This window comes from Oncorhynchus tshawytscha, linkage group LG05 (assembly GCF_018296145.1).
Source record: "Oncorhynchus tshawytscha isolate Ot180627B linkage group LG05, Otsh_v2.0, whole genome shotgun sequence".
NCBI classification, from domain to species: Eukaryota; Metazoa; Chordata; class Actinopteri; order Salmoniformes; family Salmonidae; genus Oncorhynchus; species Oncorhynchus tshawytscha.
The window spans coordinates 15,450,356-15,474,133 of NC_056433.1; the positions used below are offsets into that span (position 1 = coordinate 15,450,356).

The 23,778-nt window shown below is 41.4% G+C and overlaps 1 protein-coding gene across 1 annotated transcript; it reads right to left on the minus strand.

Moving 5' to 3' along the window:
- Positions 1 to 13,246: 13,246 nt before the first annotated feature.
- Positions 13,247 to 22,586, minus strand: ipcef1 (interaction protein for cytohesin exchange factors 1). Its single transcript, XM_024419779.2, has 9 exons — positions 21,499 to 22,586; positions 20,995 to 21,188; positions 17,773 to 17,846; positions 17,197 to 17,268; positions 16,229 to 16,296; positions 15,279 to 15,373; positions 14,905 to 15,115; positions 14,044 to 14,213; positions 13,247 to 13,728 (listed from the first exon to the last, which is right to left on the minus strand). Exons 2-9 carry the CDS (start codon positions 21,151 to 21,153, stop codon positions 13,522 to 13,524), a joined length of 1,056 nt encoding a protein of 351 aa, XP_024275547.1. The 5' UTR covers positions 21,154 to 21,188; positions 21,499 to 22,586; the 3' UTR covers positions 13,247 to 13,521.
- Positions 22,587 to 23,778: the final 1,192 nt, after the last annotated feature.

Below are 23,778 nucleotides of genomic sequence, written 5' to 3' on the forward strand. Positions count from 1 at the left end.
CTTTTTGTCCGTATGGAAAATTTCTGGAATCTTTTATTTCAGCTCGGGAAACATTGGACCAACACTTTACATGTTGCTTTTATATTTTTGTTCAGTATATATTTAGCTACCTGTTTTATTGTTATGAATAAGAGTCATCATATATTTAGCTCCCTGTTTTATTGTTATGAATAAGAGTCATCATATATTTAGCTACCTGTTTTATTGTTATGAATAAGAGTCATCATATATTTAGCTACCTGTTTTATTGTTATGAATAAGTGTCATCATATATTTAGCTACCTGTTTTATTGTTATGAATAAGAGTCATCATATATTTAGCTACCTGTTTTATTGTTATGAATAAGAGTCATCATATATTTAGAATAAATAAGAGTCATCATATATTTAGCTACCTGTTTTATTATTATGAATAAGAGTCATCATATATTTAGCTACCTGATTTATTGTTATGAATGTGTCATCATATATTTAGCTACCTGTTTTATTGTTATGAATAAGAGTCATCATATATTTAGCTACCTGTTTTATTGTTATGAATAAGAGTCATCATATATTTAGCTACCTGTTTTATTGTTATGAATAAGTGTCATCATATATTTAGCTACCTGTTTTATTGTTATGAATAAGTGTCATCATATATTTAGCTACCTGTTTTATTGTTATGAATAAGAGTCATCATATATTTAGCTACCTGTTTTATTGTTATGAATAAGAGTCATCATATATTTAGCTCCCTGTTTTATTGTTATGAATAAGAGTGTCACAAGGCTACTACTTGGCTTTTGCTTTCTTGCAATGCAATACATCAACCACTAGAAACAGTATGTACGCATAGTCTACAGTTTGCGGGAGGATAAGCACATTTTCAAGTTTAGTTTTTATAAATGCCAACTTTTGCATGAAAACTGTATAAATGAGGCCCCTGCTATCTTTTGACTGCACCACACCATTCACTTACCTGTTCACATTGACACACGTGTTCCTCCTTCTGTGTGCATATGATGGCAAGGTAATGAGGATTCTTGTTGCTTGCAATGCTTGTCTCTTTTACTGATTTACAGAGCAAGAAATTCAGCAGGAAAGTCACGTAAAAACGTCTCTTTCTCTTCAGCCTCTAATAAACAGCTGGAAATCCCCCCCCAACGTGGCTTGTTGTGCTGCTGAAGCTGAGTGTGTGAGGGGCTTGGGCAGACTAAAGAGCACACAAAAGGCCAACTGGAGTCCTGGAGTGCAGTGGTAGACAGAGCAAACACAGCACACCACCACCAGCACAGGGTGGAAGGCTGGGGCATGCTGCCAACTGACGGGCACAAAGAGAGCGCTGTCATGGAAACCCAAAGCCCATAGTGACTAAACACTCCACTGCCTTGGCTTTATCCATCTGTAGGTACACTGCATCTGCACACACACAGACTTGTATTTGGATGCCGCTAGATTAGAGGGTTTACTATTTCTGGAGGGTGTTGTTCTTAGGAAAGAATGTATATAATGATGTGGATTAGTCAAGGATTTATGCTGAGAAAATAAATGATGTTTTTGTGCTTAGGAGTCTGGTGCCAGCTTTACATTACTAAAGCAAATTTGCCTTAGCGAATTGGTCGATGTTATCTATTGATTGCAGCCAATTGGACCCCGTGTTTGACTTCAATTGAGCGTGAACGCAGACCATTTACATCTGGTTATCTGGGAGCAAACCTGGCTGGCCCAGCGTTGACCAGGCCTGGTTGTTGATGTTGGTTGGTTCACCTGATTATTGTTGTCAGTATGTAAGCATATGTTGGTCTAGCATAGCTGTTGGAATGTTGCATGGGGTCCAATATCCCCTTCTTTGACTGGTGTCCAAGACCAGGGACTGGCTCTTCGTTTGCTTTGGGCTGACCAGTTTTCTGACTGGGTTCAGCTGTCAACAAGGGACCAGGGAGTAAACAGTTTGGTTTCCAACTTCTAGCATGTGTCAGAGAACGCAACAATTATGTCAATCAGGGATTCTTCTGCAATTGAAATCTTGGGCAAGCCGCCTAAGCTTTTTTTCAGGTCGCCTAAGTCCCAAAAATGTTGAAATACATTTTTGGGATAGAAAAAGAGCTTCAGTGTAAATGTTAATGACTAAACCAGATATAAAGTATATAGAAAAGATAACGGACCTAGATATTTTAGCTCCAAGAGAATTCAAAATTCCCAAAACAATGAATTTAGCAGTACAGATGTTGTTTTATGTTTGAGCAAAAGAACATGGTAGAATATGTAGCATCGCGGGAAATTTGCTTTAAAACTGCAACGTTTTCACTCAGCTGCATGGCAAAATGTTTAGAATTACAGGAAATTGGTCTTAAAAATGCAAATATATGTCTACACCAAGATGGGGGCATCTAAAATCTTCTCTCAAATTTAGCCTCGCCGACCGCTCCCCCCTGCCACGCCCACCACCTAAGCCCTTTTTTGATCCAGAAAAAAACCCTGGTCAATGTTTGTTATTCTTGTGTAAAAATGTAACTTTTTGTTCTTTTTGTTATGTCTACTTTCTTCCACCAGACCAAATAAATATTATAATGAAATGTGACCCAAAGTTTCTCTGCAAAGTTACGATAGCTTTGACCACAAGTCACCCAATATCCTTACAAGAGGTTTCTTTTCACGTCGAATGAAATAAGGTTGGACAATGGCCCTACTGTCATGGCTGTCATGGAGTATTCAATAAAAGTGTTCTGAATTGCTATTATCTCAGAGGGTCACACATGAAGACTTTCTCTTGTTTGCTCATTTGACAGCAGTCTTTATGGCCAAGAAGTCACCACCTCAATGGCCATATGGTCAATGACCAGCTGTTACAGCCTTATTATACACTGAACAAAAATATAAACGCCAATGTAAAGTGTTGGTCCCATGTTTAATGAACTAAAATAAAAGATCCCAGACATTTTCCATACACACACAAATATTATTTATCTCAAATTTTGTGCACAAATGTGTTTACATCCATGTTAGTGAGAATTTTAGGTGTGGCATATCAAGAAGCTGATTAAACAGCATAATCATTACACAGGTGCACCTTGTGCTGGGGACAATAAAAGGCCACTCTAAAATGTGCAGTTTTGTCACACAACACAATGCCACAGATGTCTCAAGTTTTGTGGGAGTGTGCAATTGTCATGATGACTGTAAGAATGCCCACCAGAGCTGTTGCCAGATAATTCCATGTTCATTTCTCTACCATAAGCCACCTTCAATGTCATTTTAGAGAATTTGGCAGTACGTCCAACCTCATAACCGCAGACCACGTGTAACCACGCCAGTCCAGGAGCTCAAATCCGGCTTCTTCACTTGCAGAATCGTCTGAGGGGAGGGGGGAGATGCTGAGGAGTATTTCTGTCTGTAACAAAGTGATTTTGTGGGGAAAAACACATTCTGATTGGCTGGGCCTGGCTCCCTCTTTGGGTGCACCCTTGCAGAGTCATGTGAAATCCATAGATTAGGGCCTAATGAATTTATTTCAAGTTGCTCATTTCCTTATATGAACTTCAACAGCAAAATCTTTGAAATGGTTGCATGTTGCATTTATATATTTTTCAGTATAGACAGACCAGGGGCTTTATGTATCAAGCGTCTCAGCGTAGGAGTGCTGATCTAGGATCAGTTTAGCCTTTTAGATCATAATGAATAAGGTGATGTGGACAGGAGGGACCTGATACACTTATACACATGGCCCCAGCTATATCTTACGAGTGAGCTTCTCAGCTCCATGATGTCTCATTGAGTGTTTGCATATCAAACATATTTGGCATTTTAGATAGAAACTGTTTGATCTATAAAAATAAAAAAAATGTTCCCACCACATCACAACATTCTGTAGATGCATGTGTCATGAATAATTCCTGTCTTGTGCTCTTAATGATTAGGCCTACATGGACAATGGGATCTTTACCTATGAACAGGAGGAGGTACCTTCAGTCATGTGTGAAGACTTGTTTCCCCATATGTAGTCTAATGACTTAACGACATTGTGTTGGAGCAAGTTAATGAATAGTGGGCTAGATGGTTTGTTGGTTTCTAAACCTGGCTTCATGCTCATGTGCTTTGCTAATGACAGAATTAAGGGTGCGTTAATGTTATCTGACCGCTACAATTCCATTGATCGCAGTCTTATAAGGTACCGACGGGCCGCAGATGGTTCTATTATTCTTTTTACGTCGTTTGTCATCTGAGTCCGACTGGACTTTGTGCAGCTGGCTGTACACTCCTGTCCCCCGGCGAATGGCTCGTACTTAAAATATCCTCCATTCAGGTTGCAAAGGCGTCGATTTCCTCTTTAACTAGCTTTAATGGCGAAACACCAAAAGAAGAACTGGAAAAATATGCGTACTGTCTTAATAAAGCACAATTTTCCACCACCATGCTAGAGTGGCTAATGATACTTCCTGATGTTCGGTCAATCGGGTTGCAGCAGTCTGTTACCCCTGGCTGAACGCTATATGCAAGATCTGGAAGTAGCAATAGCTACTAGCATGGTGGTGGAACAGTTTTTTCCTGCCGGCTCGCCATTAAAGCAAGTTGAGGAGGAAAACGATGCGCCTGCAGTCTGAATGAAGGATGTTTTATGTACAAGCCGGTCCCCAGGGACACATGTGTATAGCTAGCCGGCTGCATAAACGCATGCTTCCCAGACTAAAAAGTTGGGAAGAGTTTGTCCATATATTATGACATTTTGTGACGTTTTTGTTCATTTTGGAATTCGGTGTCGTTTTTTTCGGCTGTTCGGGCACACATTTTTTTCTGGAGGCAAGCCGAAGTCTTACGCCCCTTCTTCTGTGACTGGTCAACAGTAGGGATTATTCAATAATGTCTTTGTTGTCATTCAATGAGAGACGACTACTTTTCATGCTAATTTTTTAAATGATAAATACGGCACCAAACAGTTAAGTTAGATGTAAAATTGAGTGACTAAAATCTCCTCGGCAAAAACGTAAAAAGAAATGACCGATTTCTTGAGGTAGTTTAAATGAATTCTGACTATTTTGAGGAATTGTATACTGGCTATGGCATCTTTTCCCTTGTTTTTCAAGCAAAGGTCTTTTAAGGGAGTGTGCGACTCCGTCGGTTCGGCTAGGCGCCTGCCTAACTGAATCATGCTGACGCTTTCAATAATCCAGTTGGACACAGATGACAAACGACTGGTCGGGCTACCTTATGTGTCATAGAAATGCATTGCTAGAGCTTGTAAGTATCTCTTTAGTGAGCATAAACTATCTGAGTATAGTTGTAATGGCATCATAACATGTCATATTTATTGCATCCATTCAGACAAATAATTCAGACTGTCAGACGCAATAGCCTCACTGTCCAAAAACCACAGTAAGACAAGAGCCACAGTTATTCATAGTAAGTCTTGGTTTGGCCCCTACAATTACATCCATATCACCCACCAGGGCCACAAGTGCCGCTATGCCATCTCCTCTGCTCTCTGCTCACACACAAGACATAAAGGTGTTACAAAATAATCTTCCAAAGTCTTTTTGTTGTATGACCATTTTATGATTCTCACTAAGTATTTGACAGTAACATGCAGACCACACCACTCACGTCACGTGCGCGAGCATTGCAAAATAAATGTACACATACATGTTATTCAATCATTGCACCCACACTGCTCGTGCATCAACGAGCATATGCGTAGTAGCCAGGCACTAAAATAGAACTTTGTTCTATTTGTGACGTTGACTCGCTGCAAGTCCCGCCTCTCCCATCTCCTCATTGGTTTTTAGGAGCATATACCCACATGGGTGATTGAAAGGTGAACTGAGGTCCATACTCCAGTCCAGTTGGTGGTGGTAAATGCACCTTAAAGTTGGTTGCCAACCGCCATATAAAGTCCAAAGAAGATGAAGAAGCCTGGAGGAGAGATTACTAGAAACAAACTCTGTCTACCCTTTTACCTGTGGATTAATTGTCAGAGTAGAGAACTAGCTAGCTAAAATGCCATAATGTTTAATGGTTTTCGACCTGTGTCCAAATTAACATAGTTGGTTCAGAGTGCGTGTCCTGATCTCATCTGGTGTGGGTGGAAAAATCCACACGAACACACGAGCGGTCTGGTCAGCATGTCAAGTGATTCTTACAAACGGGACCAGTCACATGCAAGCCAAGCGCACTGTGACATGTCATACCACGCTGAAGTAGCTCGAGGAGTAAACACTTTTTGGGAAATGTTGATACATTTAATTGGAAGCCTTTATTTTATCCACACACGTGAGAATATGGCTATGCTGCTAATTTGTGGATACTATTCGACAATTGCGTGAAAACAATATAAATACTTCTAGACTAACCAATAATGTGTCCGAAAACAAATTCCGGAGCGACAATACAATTGTTATCTGATCAACGCTGAAACAATAAAATCAAGATCATTTACCAATAGTTAAACTCACCCGTTTTAAACCCACGGTAGCCTAAATCCGGAGGTTGCACGGTTGGGAACAATTGCAGTTACTCCATAATTTCTGCACGAATTACAGATCTTCAAAAGACACAACACTTTACTGGAGTCCTAATCAACAAAACTCTTGAGTGTTCGATCTAAACAACTCCTGGAAATGCAAATGCTGTCCAAGCAATGAACAGTAGCCTAGCCTATCCTTCAACAAATGTACAATAGTATGCTCATCAATACATTGAGGGAGGAGTACCTCAACCATAGTAGTTGTATTGGTGGAAACCACACCCCCGCCAGTGGGACGGATGCGCGCTTCATTTTTCTATGGAGCATGAACATGCCATAACATACATTTCCTAAGGAATAGTAACAACATTAATAACATATCGTTTCTCTAATTCATATATGCCTCATTCTTAATTCTTCACTTTTCTCCATGGTGTGGAATCCTGCTCCCACAAACTGACATAGTCCTAATTCGTCTTCATTACCTCTTCCAAAAGTTTTAAGAAAAAAGATTGCAGCCAGAGTGCAGTATAACTGCAGTATGCTGCAAATACTATGTTCAAAATAAAAAAAAATGTTTTACTGTGTAACTGCAGTTAGAGTGCAGCATAACTGCAGTACACCACAGTTGACTGCAGTTACTGCATTTTCAAAACTGGAATATTTTTTTGTAAGGGTTACTAAGTGTGAGGAGAAGCTTCAAAATATTCCATATCTTCACTAGACTACATTTAAAAGATACCTGCACACAGGATTCTACATAGTGCTATTATTAATGTGTAACTCTTACAGCATGGCAAGTTACAATACACAGTAATAACAAAGGAAGCTGTAATCTAAAGCCATTGAAGTGTGACCAAGTGGACCCTACACTCTTAGGGAAAAAGGGTTCCAAAAGGGTTCTTCAGCTGTCCCCATAGGACATTTTTTGGGGGTTCCAGGTAGAACCCTTTTTGCTTTCAGGTAGAACCATTTTTGGTTCCATGTAGAACACTGTGGAAAGGGTTCTACATGGACCCAAAAGGGTTTTACCTGGAACCAAAACAAGTTATTCAAAGGATTCACCTATGGGGACAGCTGAAGAACCCTTTTAGGTTATAGAAAGCACCTTTTTTCCGAATAGTGTAGAACTGAGTTACCCAAATCAAGTGTTACATAGGGATGTATTAATATGATCCAAGCTAAGAAAAACAGGGGAAGTAAGTCATGAACTGTTCTTCTAATCAGAGAAGCCTGATCTCAATTAGGGCCTGCTCCTCACAACAGTTCCTATCAACAAAACATACACAGAGGAGGCAACTAGAATCATTGTAACTGAGTTCTCATCAATTCTGGGCACATACTTTGATCTGTCATTTATTTGATTTCCTCCTATCAAAGACAAGATTTGTCCTTTAAATGTCCTGTTTTTAAAACGAAGAGGGAGGATATGGATATGGAACCATGACTGACGACTCAAAACAGAGCACTGGAAGTTTTTATTGCCAGTATTTAAATAAATGTTTTCATTTTCAACATTTTACAATGTCTATCTCCCCATCAGGTACAACAATGCTCCATCTATCTGTACCCTACTGTACCTGCCTGGAACTGTGTCAGCCTCCCCTTCTCTCAGCCTCCCCTTCTCTCTGCCTCCCCTTCTCTCTGCCTCCCCCTCCAGTCCTCAGTTCACCCAGCTAGGTTGCGAAATGAAACCCTGCGGGTGGGTGTCCACATGAGCTCTCGTTTCCTATTTACAGTGGAGTTCCCCGGGCAAGGTGAGTGGTGGTGAGAGGTAACGGACTGGGCCCAATGATCCAGGATGTAATTTGGTCCAGCCAGAGTGTGGATGGTTCACTTATTGAGTGGGATACTTTATCCTCACTCATCCCGTCCATCCATCCCACCACAGAGTATAAGAGCCGTAAGGACAGAGGATTTATTTTTACTATCTGCTGTGTGACTTGGTTCATCAGTCCCAGTCCCTGAAACCACCCAAGTTCAGACATCGAAAAACATCTTATCTGTGGTGTTTTCTGGATCTATTTCACCACCCTGTTTTTTTCCACCCTCAACACGGCTGTCATTGTCAAGGATATAATCGTTTCCAGCCTAAGGTAAGACCCCCTCAGCCCTGGCTGTCAAATCCACATGTATAATTTCAGTACATAGCTTCCAAGCAAGCCACAGGGCCTGTAATAGTCTAGCCATCAGTGGTGCTGGCTTTGTCTGTCTGTTTTTATTGTCTGTAGCCCATACAACACAGCCTCTGAATGTCTAACACCATAACCTTGTTTTAATGGCATGACTCACACTCACACCATGTAATCATTGCCACAGGGCATTACGGAAGGCCCCAAACAGGGTGAGAAAATGTAATCATGTAAAGATATAAAATATATAGAAGTGTTGAGGGAGGAGACTCACAGGGGACCTGGACTGCCCCTCGGCAGCACATATCAACAATCAGCATTAATATTCCTGTGACTGCGTCCTAAATAGAACCCTATTCACTATGTAGGGTAGGGCTTTGGTAAAAATTTGTACACTATATAGCAAAGAGTGTGTTTTTTTGGACGCTTGATTGTCCAGTGATGCAGAAACATTATCACTGCTGATATTGACTGAGTGGATGAGGGCAGATTGAGGAAGGCTCTCTGGGGATGCTGACAGACTAACTGTAACCCAGGAAGCTAAGGAGATCCAGGGAAGATCCAGGGAAGTGCCTTTTCTCAGGGATGTTTTTTTTTATAGGTTGGCATGTGTGATGGTCTGCACCTGCATTGATGGTTGATTGAGTTGCAGGGAAGAGAGAGGGTCTGGGCTTTGGGATGAGCATGTCCAGACTATCCTATAGTCATTGTTGACTTTCTTATCATGTGATGAACATACTGTATCTGTGTGGCAAGTCAACTCATAACACTGCCTGACAAATCACCTTCCAAGAAAATCCCAGTTTCTGTGACTTTTTGTTTTTAGATGGAACAAAATTGTCTGGAATGTTATTGTTGTTTGCTCAAAGTAGTAAACAATGTGTCTAGAGCATAAGAACAGTCCTCTTGTTGCTCCTTCGCTGTGGGTTAAAGTGAGGAGCAATCTGTAGCTGGTCTGACGCAACATTGGTGGCGGCCTACACCACAAGTACTGCTTAGGAATGTGTTGCATTGTCATCTGAGCAACACCAAGGCTGTTTCTGAAGCTGTCCAAAGATGACTAATGACTCACTGGAGTCTTTATTTACCTCCCAAATGGCACCCTATTCTCTTTAAAGTGCACTACTTTTGATCAGTGCTTTACTCTACTCTGGTTCTTACGTTACAGCCTTATTCTAAAATTGATTAAATCATTTCCCCCCCTCAATCTTTACACAATACCCTATAATGGCAAAGCAAAAACAGGTTGTTTTTTTTGTGCTAATTTATAAAAAAAATAATGTAATATGACATTTACATAAGTATTCAGACCCTTTAATCAGTACTTTGTTGAAGCACCTTTGGCAGAGATTACAGCCTCGAGTCTTCTTGGTTATGACGCTACAAGCTTGGCATACCTGTATTTGGGGAGTTTCTCCCATTCTTCTCTGTAGATCCTCTTAAGCTCTGTCAGGTTGGATGAGAGTGTCGCTGCACAGCTATTTTTTAGGTCTTTCCAGAGATGTTCGATTGGGTTCAAGTCCTAGCTCTGACTGGGCCACTCAAGGACATTCAGAGACTTGTCCCGAAGCCACTCCTGCGTTGTCTTGGCTGTGTGTTTAGGATCGTTGTCCTGTTGGAAGGTGATCCTTTGCCCCAGTCTGAGGTGCTGAGTGCTCTGCAGCAGATTTTCATTAAGGATCTCTCTATACTTTGCTCCGTTCATCTTTCCCTTGATCCAGACTAGTCTCCCAGTCCCTGCCGCTGAAAAACATCCCCACAGATGATGCTGCCACCATAGGGATACCAGGTTTCCTCCAGATGTGACGCTTGGCATTCAGGCCAAAAAAGTTCTATATTGGTTTCATCAGACTAGAGAATCTTGTTTCTCATGGTCTGAGAGTCTCCAGGTGCCTTTTTGGCAAACTCCAAGCAGGCTGTTATGTGCATTTTTCTGAGGAGTGGCTTCCATCTGGCCACTCTACCATAAAAGGCCTGATTGGTGGAGTGCTGCAGAGATGGTTGTCCTTCTGGAAGATTCTCCCATCTCCACAGAGGAACTCTAGAGCTCTGTCAGAGTGACCATCAGGTTCTTGGTCACCTCCCTGACCAAGGCTCTTCTCTCCCGATTTCCCAGTTAGGCCAGCTCTAGGAAGAGTCTTGGTGGTTCCAAATTTTTTCCATTTAAGAATGATGGAGGCCACAGTATACGCCAGTAGAAATAGCCCTTCTTGAACCAGCTTCATGTTGGCCTCAGACATGCTTACGGGTGGACATACAGTATACGCCAGTAGAAATAGCCCTTCTTGGATCAGCTTCATGTTGGCCTCGGACATTCTTACGGATGGACATACAGTATACGCCAGTAGAAATAGCCCTTCTTGGATCAGCTTCATGTTGGCCTCGGACATTCTTACGGATGGACATACAGTATACGCCAGTAGAAATAGCCCTTCTTGGATCAGCTTCATGTTGGCCTCGGACATTCTTACGGATGGACATACAGTATACGCCAATAGAAATAGCCCTTCTTGGATCAGCTTCATTTGGCCTCGGACATTCTTACGGATGGACATACAGTATACGCCAATAGAAATAGCCCTTCTTGGATCAGCTTCATGTTGGCCTCGGACATTCTTACGGATGGACATACAGTATACGCCAATAGAAATAGCCCTTCTTGGATCAGCTTCATGTTGGCCTCGGACATTCTTACGGATGGACATACAGTATACGCCAATAGAAATAGCTGATGTTTCCCTAACATTATCATCTTTGCAGATTACTCAAGGCCATATATCTCTCACTCAATGTAGAACTTCATTTTCATAACATTTATTGTTCAAGGTGGTTTTGATACTCTTTCGAAAGAGAACAACAATATTGACATGATAGAACTCTAGGAAAGGCAATATTAGCCCCTGATTTAGTCAGCATCATATAAAATAATTTATGTGTGGATTGGTAAACCACAAGTCATTCATTCATACTACACTAATGAGTCAGTGTATGATGTGTACCCCATCACCAGTGTGTGTGTGTGTGAGCAGTTCAGGTCATTTTTAATGAATGGGACAACAAAGTTGCTGTTAACATTGCTCTCTGTACACTTGAGTGGAGAACTTCAGAGACTAATAGATATGCATATAACCCAGGGATCTCCTGTTCATGCTGATTTTGCGGGGAAGCAGGCAGCCCTGCATCCAGATCCTCTCATGATTAAATCATTTTGAGACCATTTTACTGTTTGTAAGCAGCAGAGCCATAGCTGGATATGAGTAGGTCGAGATAAGCCTTAATTCCACACCTCTGGCCCCAACCATAGCTTGCTTTGTGTCTACACAAAGAGTCTGTTTTATTTTCTGACCCACTTGTAAAACACCTGCACTCTGAAATTCTAATTGTTTATTTGACATTTTGCCTCTTGACATCTCATACTCCGTCTTCGACATTTAGATAACTTGTGTCATCAGGTGTTAGGAATGTGACTGCTTATTTAACAGCTCTAGCTCATACACACTGACATTCCCAAGACCACACACATGTAACCACTCCAATTTAGAGTACATAGTCAGTTTGAAAAGAGCCTTTTCATTAAACATCCTAATAACACAGTGCGGTGTATACTAGGTGGTCCTCCTATAGCCTCTACTGCAGTCTTCTCTCTCCTTCAGTATGACCCCAGTTAAATATATACTGTGTTAGCCCCCAGGGGGCTCATATAGGATAGCATCCATGGAAAACATAGGTGTTTGACTGGGAAACACATTTAATGTTTGGGTAACCTTAGTTACGCTGCAAGACGAGTTCCCCCTACCTACCCTGAGGCCTACAGCAAGGCAATGCTGTCTGCAATGGTAACCTATTTAGGGCCCTATAGGGCTCTGGGCAAAAGTAGTGCACTTTGTTGGGAATAATGCACCATCTGAGAAAGAAGCAGTCAAAGACAGGCTCTCCATCCATCCTGCATAACAGTGACATCTAGCGGAGAGACAGTGAATAACCCCCCCCATTCCTCATTCAATTGAGTTGGTGTCAGCAGTGAGGTTGACAGGAGGGCAGCCAGCCAAGAATCCGTCTTTGTGCTTTACACAAAAGGTCCTGCAACAGATGGCCAAGATATCATCTGTATCTTCCAGGCTACTTTCCATCAACTTCATTCACATAACTTTTTGCAGAGTATTTCTGCAATCATATGCAGTTTCTTTACAATACTTTGACCTTTTCATTGCCACTGCAGATGTTGTGCTTTACTACTCATTTCAGCGTGTGAATGCTGCTGTACAGAAATACCAGCAGGTTCAATGCGATACTAAACACCTATGTTCAATAGCAGCAGGTTCAATGCGATACTAAACACCTATGTTCAATACCAGCAGGTTCAATGTAATACTAAACACCTGTTCAATACCAGCAGGTTCAATGCGATACTAAACACCTATGTTCAATACCAGCAGGTTCAATGCGATACTAAACACCTATGTTCAATACCAGCAGGTTCAATGCGATACTAAACACCTATGTTCAATACCAGCAGGTTCAATGCAATACTAAACACCTATGTTCAATACCAGCAGGTTCAATGCGATACTAAACACCTATGTTCAATACCAGCAGGTTCAATGCGTGCCATCAGTATCCTATTTGGAGCCCTGTGGCCTACCGATAATAAGTTAATATGACATTAGGCTTTGACTTAGCAAAAAGCTCTGACTTTATTTGTTTAGCATATGCATGTTAAATTCATACAACATGTAAACAGTACAAGTTCGTTCTACAAAACCATACACAATGTACAAAATATTTACAAAGTTTGAATGATAAAATATTAAAAACAAAAAATAAAATCAGTTTCGCCTTAAGGGGTGGGGGCTGATCTTAGATCAACACTCCTAAACTGAGCCGCTTTATAAATAGGGGCCGTGGAGAATCGTATCCGATGCCTCTATGCCTATCATTGTTCTGTGTTGGTCACACACTGGTTTCAGCGATGCAGTGGGTCCGTGGAGCTTCGAGGGGGAAAGACTGCTCTCTGCTGCCACCTGGTGGGCCCATTTTGAGATGAGTGATCTCCTGCAGTAGCGCCACGTTCCCAACCCTCCATTGACGATACCTCTGTGCAGTAAGAAGGGGATCTGCCAGCACGTGATCTATAGCCAACAGGTCGGCTTCTTTTGCCTATTGAATATATAAATCAGACTAAGGTGTTGAAAAGACATGTAGAGCTGTTCACATTTCAACAGGAAATAATGTAGGCGCATCTAAGGGTATTGTATGTTATTGGGTATTGTTTATGGTATTGTATTCTTCCATGTTCATGGGTTTGATTGACAAACTATGAGAGATCGGGGTTGTGGGGAGCTACTACCTGAAACTAGTCCAGCAGAAATGCTCATTTACACTTTGTTTGAAAATAAATAATGTCGTGCCCTACTGAACATGACCCTGTTCTAGTAAGCAGAAAGCTCATCGACCCAGAATGAAGCGACTCACCTTTAAAGTGCTGTTGAGGGTCCTAACCAGATGCAGCTTCTCATTGACTCTGTCATTTTTGCAGCGTTGAATGAATGACGCTCTGAAGTCCCTCTTCAGTTCTCCAGATGGAGATAGTCTGGCATGCTTCAGATGGATGTACAGTGCCTCCATTTCATCAGATGTGCCCTCTAAAAATCATCATAATAATAAATCAAGATTTGGCATACAAATATGCCATCATTTACATGTTATCATGCAAAATAATTTCATAAGAACAAACAGGCAGTATAGAGGTGTGGGTGTTAACTAGGCTACTATGCCATCTTTTGTGTCAATCCAGGATAATGAGATGATGTGGTGTCAATCCAGGATAATGAGATGATGTGGTGTCAATCCAGGATAATGAGATGATGTGGTGTCAATCCAGGATAATGAGATGATGTGGTGTCAATCCAGGATAATGAGATGATGTGGTGTCAATCCAGGATAATGAGATGATGTGGTGTCAATCCAGGATAATGAGATGATGTGGTGTCAATCCAGGATAGTGAGATGATGTGGTGTCAAGCCAGGATAGTGAGATGATGTGGTGTCAAGCCAGGATAGTGAGATGATGTGGTGTCAAGCCAGGATAGTGAGATGATGTGATGTCAAACCAGGATAGTGAGATGATGTGGTGTCAAGCCAGGATAGTGAGATGATGTGGTGTCAAACCAGGATAGTGAGATGATGTGGTGTCAAGCCAGGATAGTGAGATGATGCGATGTCAAGCCAGGATAGTGAGATGATGTGGTGTCAAGCCAGGATAGTGAGATGATGTGGTGTCAATTCAGGATAATGAGATGATGTGGTGTCGATACAGAGAAGCTAACAGTTTACCCTCCTTTCCTCCCTGGGCCTCAGCCCCCGGTCCATCCTCCTCTTCCAGTCTGAAGGGGTGGAGGGGAGCACCCTGTCCCACTGCCCTCTCTGGAGAAGGGGCATCCAGCCAGGACTCCGTGCTCTCTGAAGTCACAATGCTGTCAGGGGCAGACATGGGGTCAGTGGAGTGACATGGGGACGAGGTGGAGCAAGATGGGGGGACATCTCCCTGGGTAGAGAGAGAACAGAGAACAACATTCACACTGGGTTAACATGAGGCTTATTGTCTTATCTACAGCAACAGACACAGAGTCTAAACACTAGCACAAAGTAGCATCAATGCTGAACAATCTTCATACATACAAAGCAGTATAATGGGACAGAGCACTCACATTAACAGAGTCTATGGTCAGCTGCTCAGAGTCGAAAGCGTCAGATGTCTCCAGTGACTCAACCTCCTCTTGGTCACTCTCCTCACTGTAGCACTCTAGACAAACGCACGCACGCCAATGGATTGATGCAAATAATCATATCCTTCTGACAGGTAGACATAGGTTACTTTGTAGCTAGTTGCCATTTAATAGATCTTTTTGGGAAAGCCTTTCCATCTACCAGAAGACAGTTTGGTCTATCATTACCATCACGATATTGTTCCTGTTCCTTAATTGTTTGACACCTGGATGTTTTACTTCATATTATGTCTTCTTCCCTTGCTTCAAAGTAGCCTATAACCAAAATCCGACCACAGAAACGTGGAGGCAATCATTTTTTCTAAAGACTTACTCATATGCATTCTCCTGTTGTATTGGTTCTTTCAACTTTCTTTTATTGTCTATCAGCCAAAGGCATTATCCTAGTCACAGTAGCAACTCATGAAAGTTGTTGCATCTTTAAATCCCGCCCTTTCCTAAATTTTCAACGGATATTTCGATTTCTGTCCATTAAACCGGTCGCTTTGTGCGGTGCGCATTTTAGAAGGGCGTTTTCCCGCAATTACATTTCGGGAACTTTCACGCGTAGGCCTAGCGCCGTGTGTACATTGCTGCGCCTAAAATGTGAAGGAATAGTTTATCAACATTTTAAGCTAAACATTCTGATCTGTTCCATCAACCCTATTAATTGACATGGTTTATACTTCCACTACACTACTTTGATGCGCATCAGTGGAGATTAAGAAATGTGTACACGCAATGCCCACTGAAAAATAAGTGGGTATACCCTCCACTACACCAATGGTGTTCCCCTCTATCGTTCGCCTAGCCTATTTCTGGCTTTCCCCATCAAGAAAACAAACAAAACAATTGAATAAAAAAATATCCATGTAATGTCTTGAGTCCATTACCTCCAGTGTTCCTCTCTGACGACTCGCCCAGTGTAGCAGCCGCTGCTGCTGACAGTTTAGACAGCCACCTGTAACATTGAGAAGCCATGACTGAAAAACACTAATACCTGACCAGTACGGCCAATGTTTTATGTACTTAGGAGGCAAATGTCCTCTTTGCACATGCTTCCTCAAATAGCTTGTAGCTTCCTGAAATAGCTTCAGGATGGGTAACTGTAATGGCATTTTAATATGGCCCCATGAGACCAAATGAAGCGGAGATAATATACAATAAGATGAAACTTTTACACCATTTAAACAGTACACAAAAAGTCGTTCACATAAATAGGCTATATTTTCAAAGTGTCAGCCCACATCCGCTACCAGTAAGTGTTCCTTTTGACATCAGCGTTACACAAACACAGATAGAACAACGAGACAGATATTTCACTGGATGTATAAATATGAAGCATCTGCTTGGCGTTTCCACTCACTACCAAATATGGTAGTGAGAGGAAGCCCACTGGTGGGCAGTGGGAGAATATAAAATGAGAGATTTTGGCCTACATTTTGCAAATGTTGTCATCATTAAACATTTGATCTCAATACAGTTTTATGTCCTCAAATTAACATACGTTATGAACAGAGTGGACTAAGTTTTGTAGACCTTAGCCTTTGCCAAAGTTTTTTTTTGAAACACATTGTTTAGAAGGAGTGCAAAGTCAAATTGAGTTACTGCACACCGCATTTCACAGAGTAGGCGTTCCCTAACGGAAATATGCAGATATATGCTAGAACCGGCCAATAGGATCTCGCTAGCTCGTGCTTGGCTCTGCAGACCTCCTTGCTTGTTCTGCCCACTATAACTCATCTGTTCCCATTGGAAACGACAGGCTGTGGTCTGTCTTGGTTTAGTTATAAAAAAATTGGCACAAATAGGCTACAATCTCCTGGCCTGCCTCCATTGCCCTCCTCTTTTACATACTCACTTGTTCATCTCTCTCAGACTCTCGGCGGCAAAGTAGAGTGTCACAACCTGTGGATGGCTGGCCTTCATAGCACTGAATGAGATCAGGCAAAACAACATAGCCGTCAGATCAACAAATACTAAATTAAGTGTTTTGAGTGTAAACATGTGAAAAATGCTCTAGAAATACAATTCTTATTATTACTACGACAGGATAGGACACTAAAGGAGAGAGCGGAACACTGCTCTGTGTGTTAAGAGAGAGAGTTATTTTTGGAAGTAAGCTAAAGTGAAACCACAAAATGGGGTCAACAGCAGACGGGCAGTTATCTTATGCATGCGTTCATACCGTAAAGAACAAAAGAAACATGGTTTAGGGTTGATGACTTACACAGACGAAAGAAGGCTACATGTGATAATACAGAACACAGCGTGAAATATACCGTCAATGGACAGCAAGGAAGAGTTACTGTAAAAAGACTACATTTGAGCTCGACTTGCAAAAGCTCAGCAATTTCCTGTGACCGTGTGGTGTGTAGCCCACACTACTCGGGTTTGCAACAGGCCAAATGGAAACTTTAAATTAGAAAAACCTTACTGCTTTTTCTTGCACTCTGTTGCTTGGTCGACAGTGAAGTTTGTAAGGTGGATGTATCCTTCTGCTTTCTCAGCCTACACACCAAGAGGTGACAGAGAGAGAAACAACAATAACATGCATAATTGATTACGATCATGTGACAAGACGTTAATAAATATGGTTGGTTAGAGGAACATTGTCCAGGAGAGTAGTACACATTACTGTTTTAATATTTACAGTTGAAGTCAGAAGTTTGCATATGTTTAGGTTGGAGTCATTAAAACTAGTTTTTCACCCACTCCACAAATTTCTTGTTAACAAACTATAGTTTTGGCAAGTCGGTTAGGACATCTACTTTGTGCATGATTTCACTTATAATTCACTGTATCCCAATTCCAGTGGGTCAGAAGTTTACATACACTAAATTGACTGTGCCTTTAAACAGATTGGAAAATTCCTGAAAATTATGTCATGGCTTTAGAAGCTTCTGAGAGGCTAATTTACATAATTTGAGTCAATTGGAGGTGAACCTGTGGATGTATTTCAAGGCCTACCTTCAAACTCAGTGCCTCTTTGCTTGACATCATGGGAAAATCAAAAGAAATCAGCCAAGACCCCAGAAAAAATGGTTCATCCTTGGGAGCAATTTCCAAATGCCTGAAGGTACCACGTTCATCTGTACAAACAATAGTACACAAGTATAAACATCATGGGACCAAGCAGCCATCATACCGCTCAGGAAGGAGACGCGTTCTGTCTCCTAGAGATGAACGTACTTTGGTGCGAAATGTGCAAATCAATCCCAGAACAGCAGCAAAGGACCTTGTGAAGATGCTGAAGGAAACAGGTACAAAAGTATCTATATCCACAGTAAAACGAGTCCTATATCGACAAAACCTGAAAGGCCGTTCAGCAAGGAAGATGCCACTGCTCCAAAACTGCCATAAAAAAGCCAGACTACGGTTTGCAACTGCACATTGGGACAAAGATTGTACTTTTTGGAGAAATGTCCTCTGGTCTGATTAAACAAAAATAGAACTGTTTGGGCATAATGACCATCATTCTGTTTGGAGGAAAAAGGGGGATGCTTGCAAGCCGAAGAACCCCATCCCAACTGTGGGGGGTGGCAGCATCATGTTGTGGGGGTGCTTTGCTGCAGGAGGGACTGGTGCACTTCACAAAATAGATGGCATCATGAGGAAAATGATGTGGATATATTGAAGCAACATCTCAAGACATCAGTCAGGAAGTTAAAGCTTGGTCGCAAATGGCCTTCCAAATGGACAATGACCCCAAGCATACTTCCAAAGTTGTGGCAAAATGGCTTAAGGACAAAAGTCAAGGTATTGGAGTGGCCATCACAAAGCCCTGACCTCAAACCTATAGAAAATGTGTGGGCAGAACTGAAAAAGCGTGTGTGAGCAAGGAGTCCTACAAACCTGACTCAGTTACACCAGCTCTGTCAGAAGGAATGGGCCAAAATTCACCCAACTTATTGTGGGAAGCTTGTGGAAGGCTACCTGAAACATTTGACTCAGGTTAAACAATTTAAAGGCAATGCTACCAAATACTAATTGTGTATGTAAACTTCTGACCCACTGGGAATGAGATGAAAGAAATAAAAGCTGAAATAAATCATATTCTCTACTATTATTCTGACATTTCACATTAAAATGAAATGGTAATCCTAACTGACCTAAGACGAGGCATTTTTACTAGGATTAAATGTCAGGAATTGTGAAAAACTGAGTTTAAATTAACTTGGCTCAGGTGTATGTAAACTTACGACTTCAACTGTACTAACACGTACGCTACGGTCACAGTACGCAGGACTCCTTATGGTCCCTAGAATTTTTAAGCAAACAGCTGGAGGCAGGGCTTTCTCCTATAGGGCTTCACTTGTTTTGGAATGGTCTGTCTGTCTGTGAGAGACGCAGGCTCGGTCTTGAACTTTAAATCTTTATTGAAGACTCATCTCTTCAGTAGGTCATATGATCAACTCTCTCTCTCTACCGCACCTGTTTCTCGACCTCTGAATACTCGGCTATGAAAAGCCAGCTGACATTTACTCCTGAGGTGCTGACCTGTTGCACTCTATGTTGCACCCTCGACAACCACTGTGATTATTATTATTTGACCCTGCTGGTCATCTATGAACGCTTGAACATCTTGGCCATGTACTGTTATAATCTCCACCCGGCACAGCCAGAAGAGGACTGGCCACCCATCAGAGCCTGCTTCCTCTCTAGGTTTGTTCCTAGGTTCCTGCCATTTTAGGGAGTTTTTCCTAGCCACCGTGCTTCTACATTTGCATTGCTTGCGGTTTGGGGTTTTAGGCTGGGTTTCTGTATAGCACTTTGTGACATCGGGCGATGTAAAAAGGGCTTTATAAATACATTTGATTGAATATGAGCATACATTTTTGTATACCCTAAACCAGAGATGGGCAACTTTGATGGGGCTGGGACAAAAAATGGAACTCATCACGAGGGGCCTCCGTACCTTGCGAGCAAAGCAGCCCCCCTCATTACACCAAAGTTTTAGAGTTCATTATCTGCAATTCCTCACGTTGCCATTGGGTGTAGAGAAAATGTTGCTGTTTTAAAGCAAATCTGCTGCAATTGTACATATTTTGCCATACGGTGGAGGCAAAATTTTGCAGTTTTTAATATGATAACTGATGATCAATGGGCCCCACCCCGGTCGGTAATTCGACCATGCTTACTACAAGTTTAGATAGCTGGACACTAGACTTATTTAACAATCTAAAAATATTTAGCTGACCTGGGGTAATTGAGTGACTGCTGACACACAACTAAATGTCTAAATAGCACCTTGTGTATTCTATTATTCTAACTGAACAGTAAGTTATTTTTAAATTGGTCCGTAGGCCTACAAAATTGGGGCCGCCGCCAGTTCCCCATTCCTGCCCTAAACTAAAGCATTTTGAGATTTAGCTAATAAAATGTTTCCAGTCCCAACACAACATAACAGTAAATCAAATCAAATTTTATTTGTCACATACACATGGTTAGCAGATGTTAATGCGAGTGTAGCGAAATGCTTGTTAACACATATTAGAACACAACAACCCAACAACAGATTAGCAAAACGACTCCGGGACAGTTGTGCTAATCTAATCTAACACAACACAGATCGACAGTTTAGATTAGCACAACTCAACATCCTAAAAACAACAAAGATTAGATTAGCACAACGGGATAACACAACACTAGGACTTACCGTTTGACCAGTGTACCAGTACATGGAGATCTTTTTCAGAACAAACCAGTACTTCTTCCATTTTGTTCCCAGGAAGCCCTTGCTCTCCTTCTTCTTGTAGAGCCAGCCCTGGTAGTCCACCTGACCCAGCTCCTTCAAAGACACCTTGCGACGGCTCATCACAGAATCACCTATGGTAAGCGTACCTATGGGACCTACAGACAGAGTCAGGCACTGCAACATTAGCTAAGGTACAGGCAGGCAGACAGGACGACTACGTCCTTAGAGTATATTACTCTTTGTTATTTGTAACCTTGTGAGCAGGTCATCTAGACCTTTGGTTGAGGCAGTGAGGCAGGCAAGTATTGTTTTCTTCAACACTTTACCATTAAGTAGCCCTTTGTATTCCACATTTGGCAAACTAGGAAAAGCCCATGTTAAATAATGGAATCTGTACATTGTAATGTAATCTAATAGGTTGAGAGGTGTTGATCCTACCCTTTCTAGAACGTCTAGCTATCTTACCTCCAAACACTGTCCTGAAGGTATTGTACGGAACCAGGTGAGTTTGATCCAGAGAGAAGAGATATCCTATTACAGCAGCATGTCACCAGCATGCTGGAGCCATCAGGCACAACAGCTCATACAGACTCTCAGAATGACAAGAGGATGTACATGAAGAGCATACCCTTCCTTAACGTTGCCCAACCAAGTATAGCCTACATGTAGGGCTTTGTACAGTCCAACAGTTACAAACACCCCTCCTGCTGCTGTCACCACCAACCACTAGAGTCACAGATACAACAGCATCCTGTTTCACATGGCAATAGCATGTTGGTCTTGCTCTCCAAAATGTAGTGACATGGGTTTACAAAATGATATACATGTTAAGCATTTATCAACCCAAATATGTTTTAGTGGTTTGATCAAACTACATGCAAGACATCAAATGAAGACATTAGCCCACTAGTAGGCACAAATGGAAGTGAGAGGAGCTGACTGCAAATGTTATTTGGGGTTAGTACTGCATGAGGGCACGTTTCACCTTCAAATTCATCGCGGCAGGTTGGACAAACGCTATTCCTAAATTTTAGACACCGCCCTGTGTACTATCTACTTGTATTCGGCTACAGATTGAAAATACCTTTACTCAAATAAGAAAATCACAATCATGAACCTTCATTTTGCAGTCTAGATTTCCAGGTAGCATGTAATTTAATATGAAGGCAGTGTGTTAGATATCATTTAGAAAGTGTCTGACGAGGATAACAATTCCACGCATAAAAAAAGGTTCAATTAAACACGGATACTTTAACGTCGGTACTTCTGAGTAATGATTGGCTGAATGAATTAGATCAGACGAGAAACAACTTTTACACAACGCCTCCTCAACCTGTAACAACCGTTGAACCGTTTGAAAAAGTGCATTATCCCACCCATCAGACTAAGAAAGCTCCTCTACAGATGCTTTAAAAGCATTGTGTTCTTCGTGAAGAGACAGCAATTGCATGAAAATACACAATTTTAGCACAATTTTAGCAAGACGCGTTTTCTGCTGTTGCCCTTGCGACTGATGATGAACGATTTCCGGTCGTTATTCTTAATTTTCTATTTGGTTCAACATTTCTCAGTTTCCACTAGTGACCACAGCCACCAAAGTCCAAATTGGCTTTAGCAAAAAAAAGTTTGAAAACAAAAATTTGCTTTTTGGTCTTAATTTAAGGTTAAGGTTATGCATAAGATTAGCAGTGTGGTTGGTTTAAGGTTAAGGTTTAAAATACATTTTTTAAACGAAAAACTGTACAAATGGGCGGAGTTTGACTTTGTGGCTGTGGTAACTAGTGACAACCGTTTCCTCCGTGACATGCTTGATATATGCTGTTCTGTCATCCGCCACTGAAAGTCGCCGTAGTTCTTAAAGGCTGCATACTTTAGGCAACAAATTAATGCAGGCTGAAAACAACTTGATAGTTCCTTCAGAACACCTAGGCCAGGGGTGCTCAAGTACTATTTGAGAAAGTCCGGTCGCACACATTTTCTTAGGTGGCAAAAGTCCGGATGTATAATGTAATTTTTCAGCGTAGTAACAAACCCCCACTTCGCAACTCATGCATGGGGCAGATATTTTTGTTGTTTTTGCTGTATTCCATGTCTAATGTGTGTTTTATATGGTACCAACAATAATAAAATAAAACAATTATTCTTATTATTTTTTATTATTCTTATTTTTCCGCCAGTTGAGTATGGAGGACCTGGGCCTTAATCTTTAGGCATATGATCATATTACATCACATGCATTACTCTCATAAAATACTTTATCTGGGATTTGTTCTCCAATTCACAACTAAACCTCTTTCCAGACACGGGCTGCCTGTCTGACCTGCGTAGTGTGTACCAGTGAGTTAGTATGCTTAAATCCTAGATTCCAATCTGATTGTGAAATGCCATGTAGGGCAGGCTATAGTCCTTTCTGTGATCAAACAGTAACAGAGCTTTAACCAACTGGGCACACACTGGTTGAATCAACGTTGTTTCCACGTAATTTCAATGAAATTACGTGGAACCAGCATGGAATAGACGTCGAATTGACATCTGTACCTAATGGGAAGCTATGTCAAAGTCTGCCTCATGATCGGTCTGCATTAAAAAACTTTTCGAAGTTCTGCAATATGTTATAATTATGTTTTCAAATGGCAATCAGATCATTATTTCTAAGTAATTATTGTTGAGATAAGAAAGAACAAATAAGAAAGAAGCAACCAAAAGTGAAATTGCACCTTTTCATTATAGTTTAGAAAATGTTGA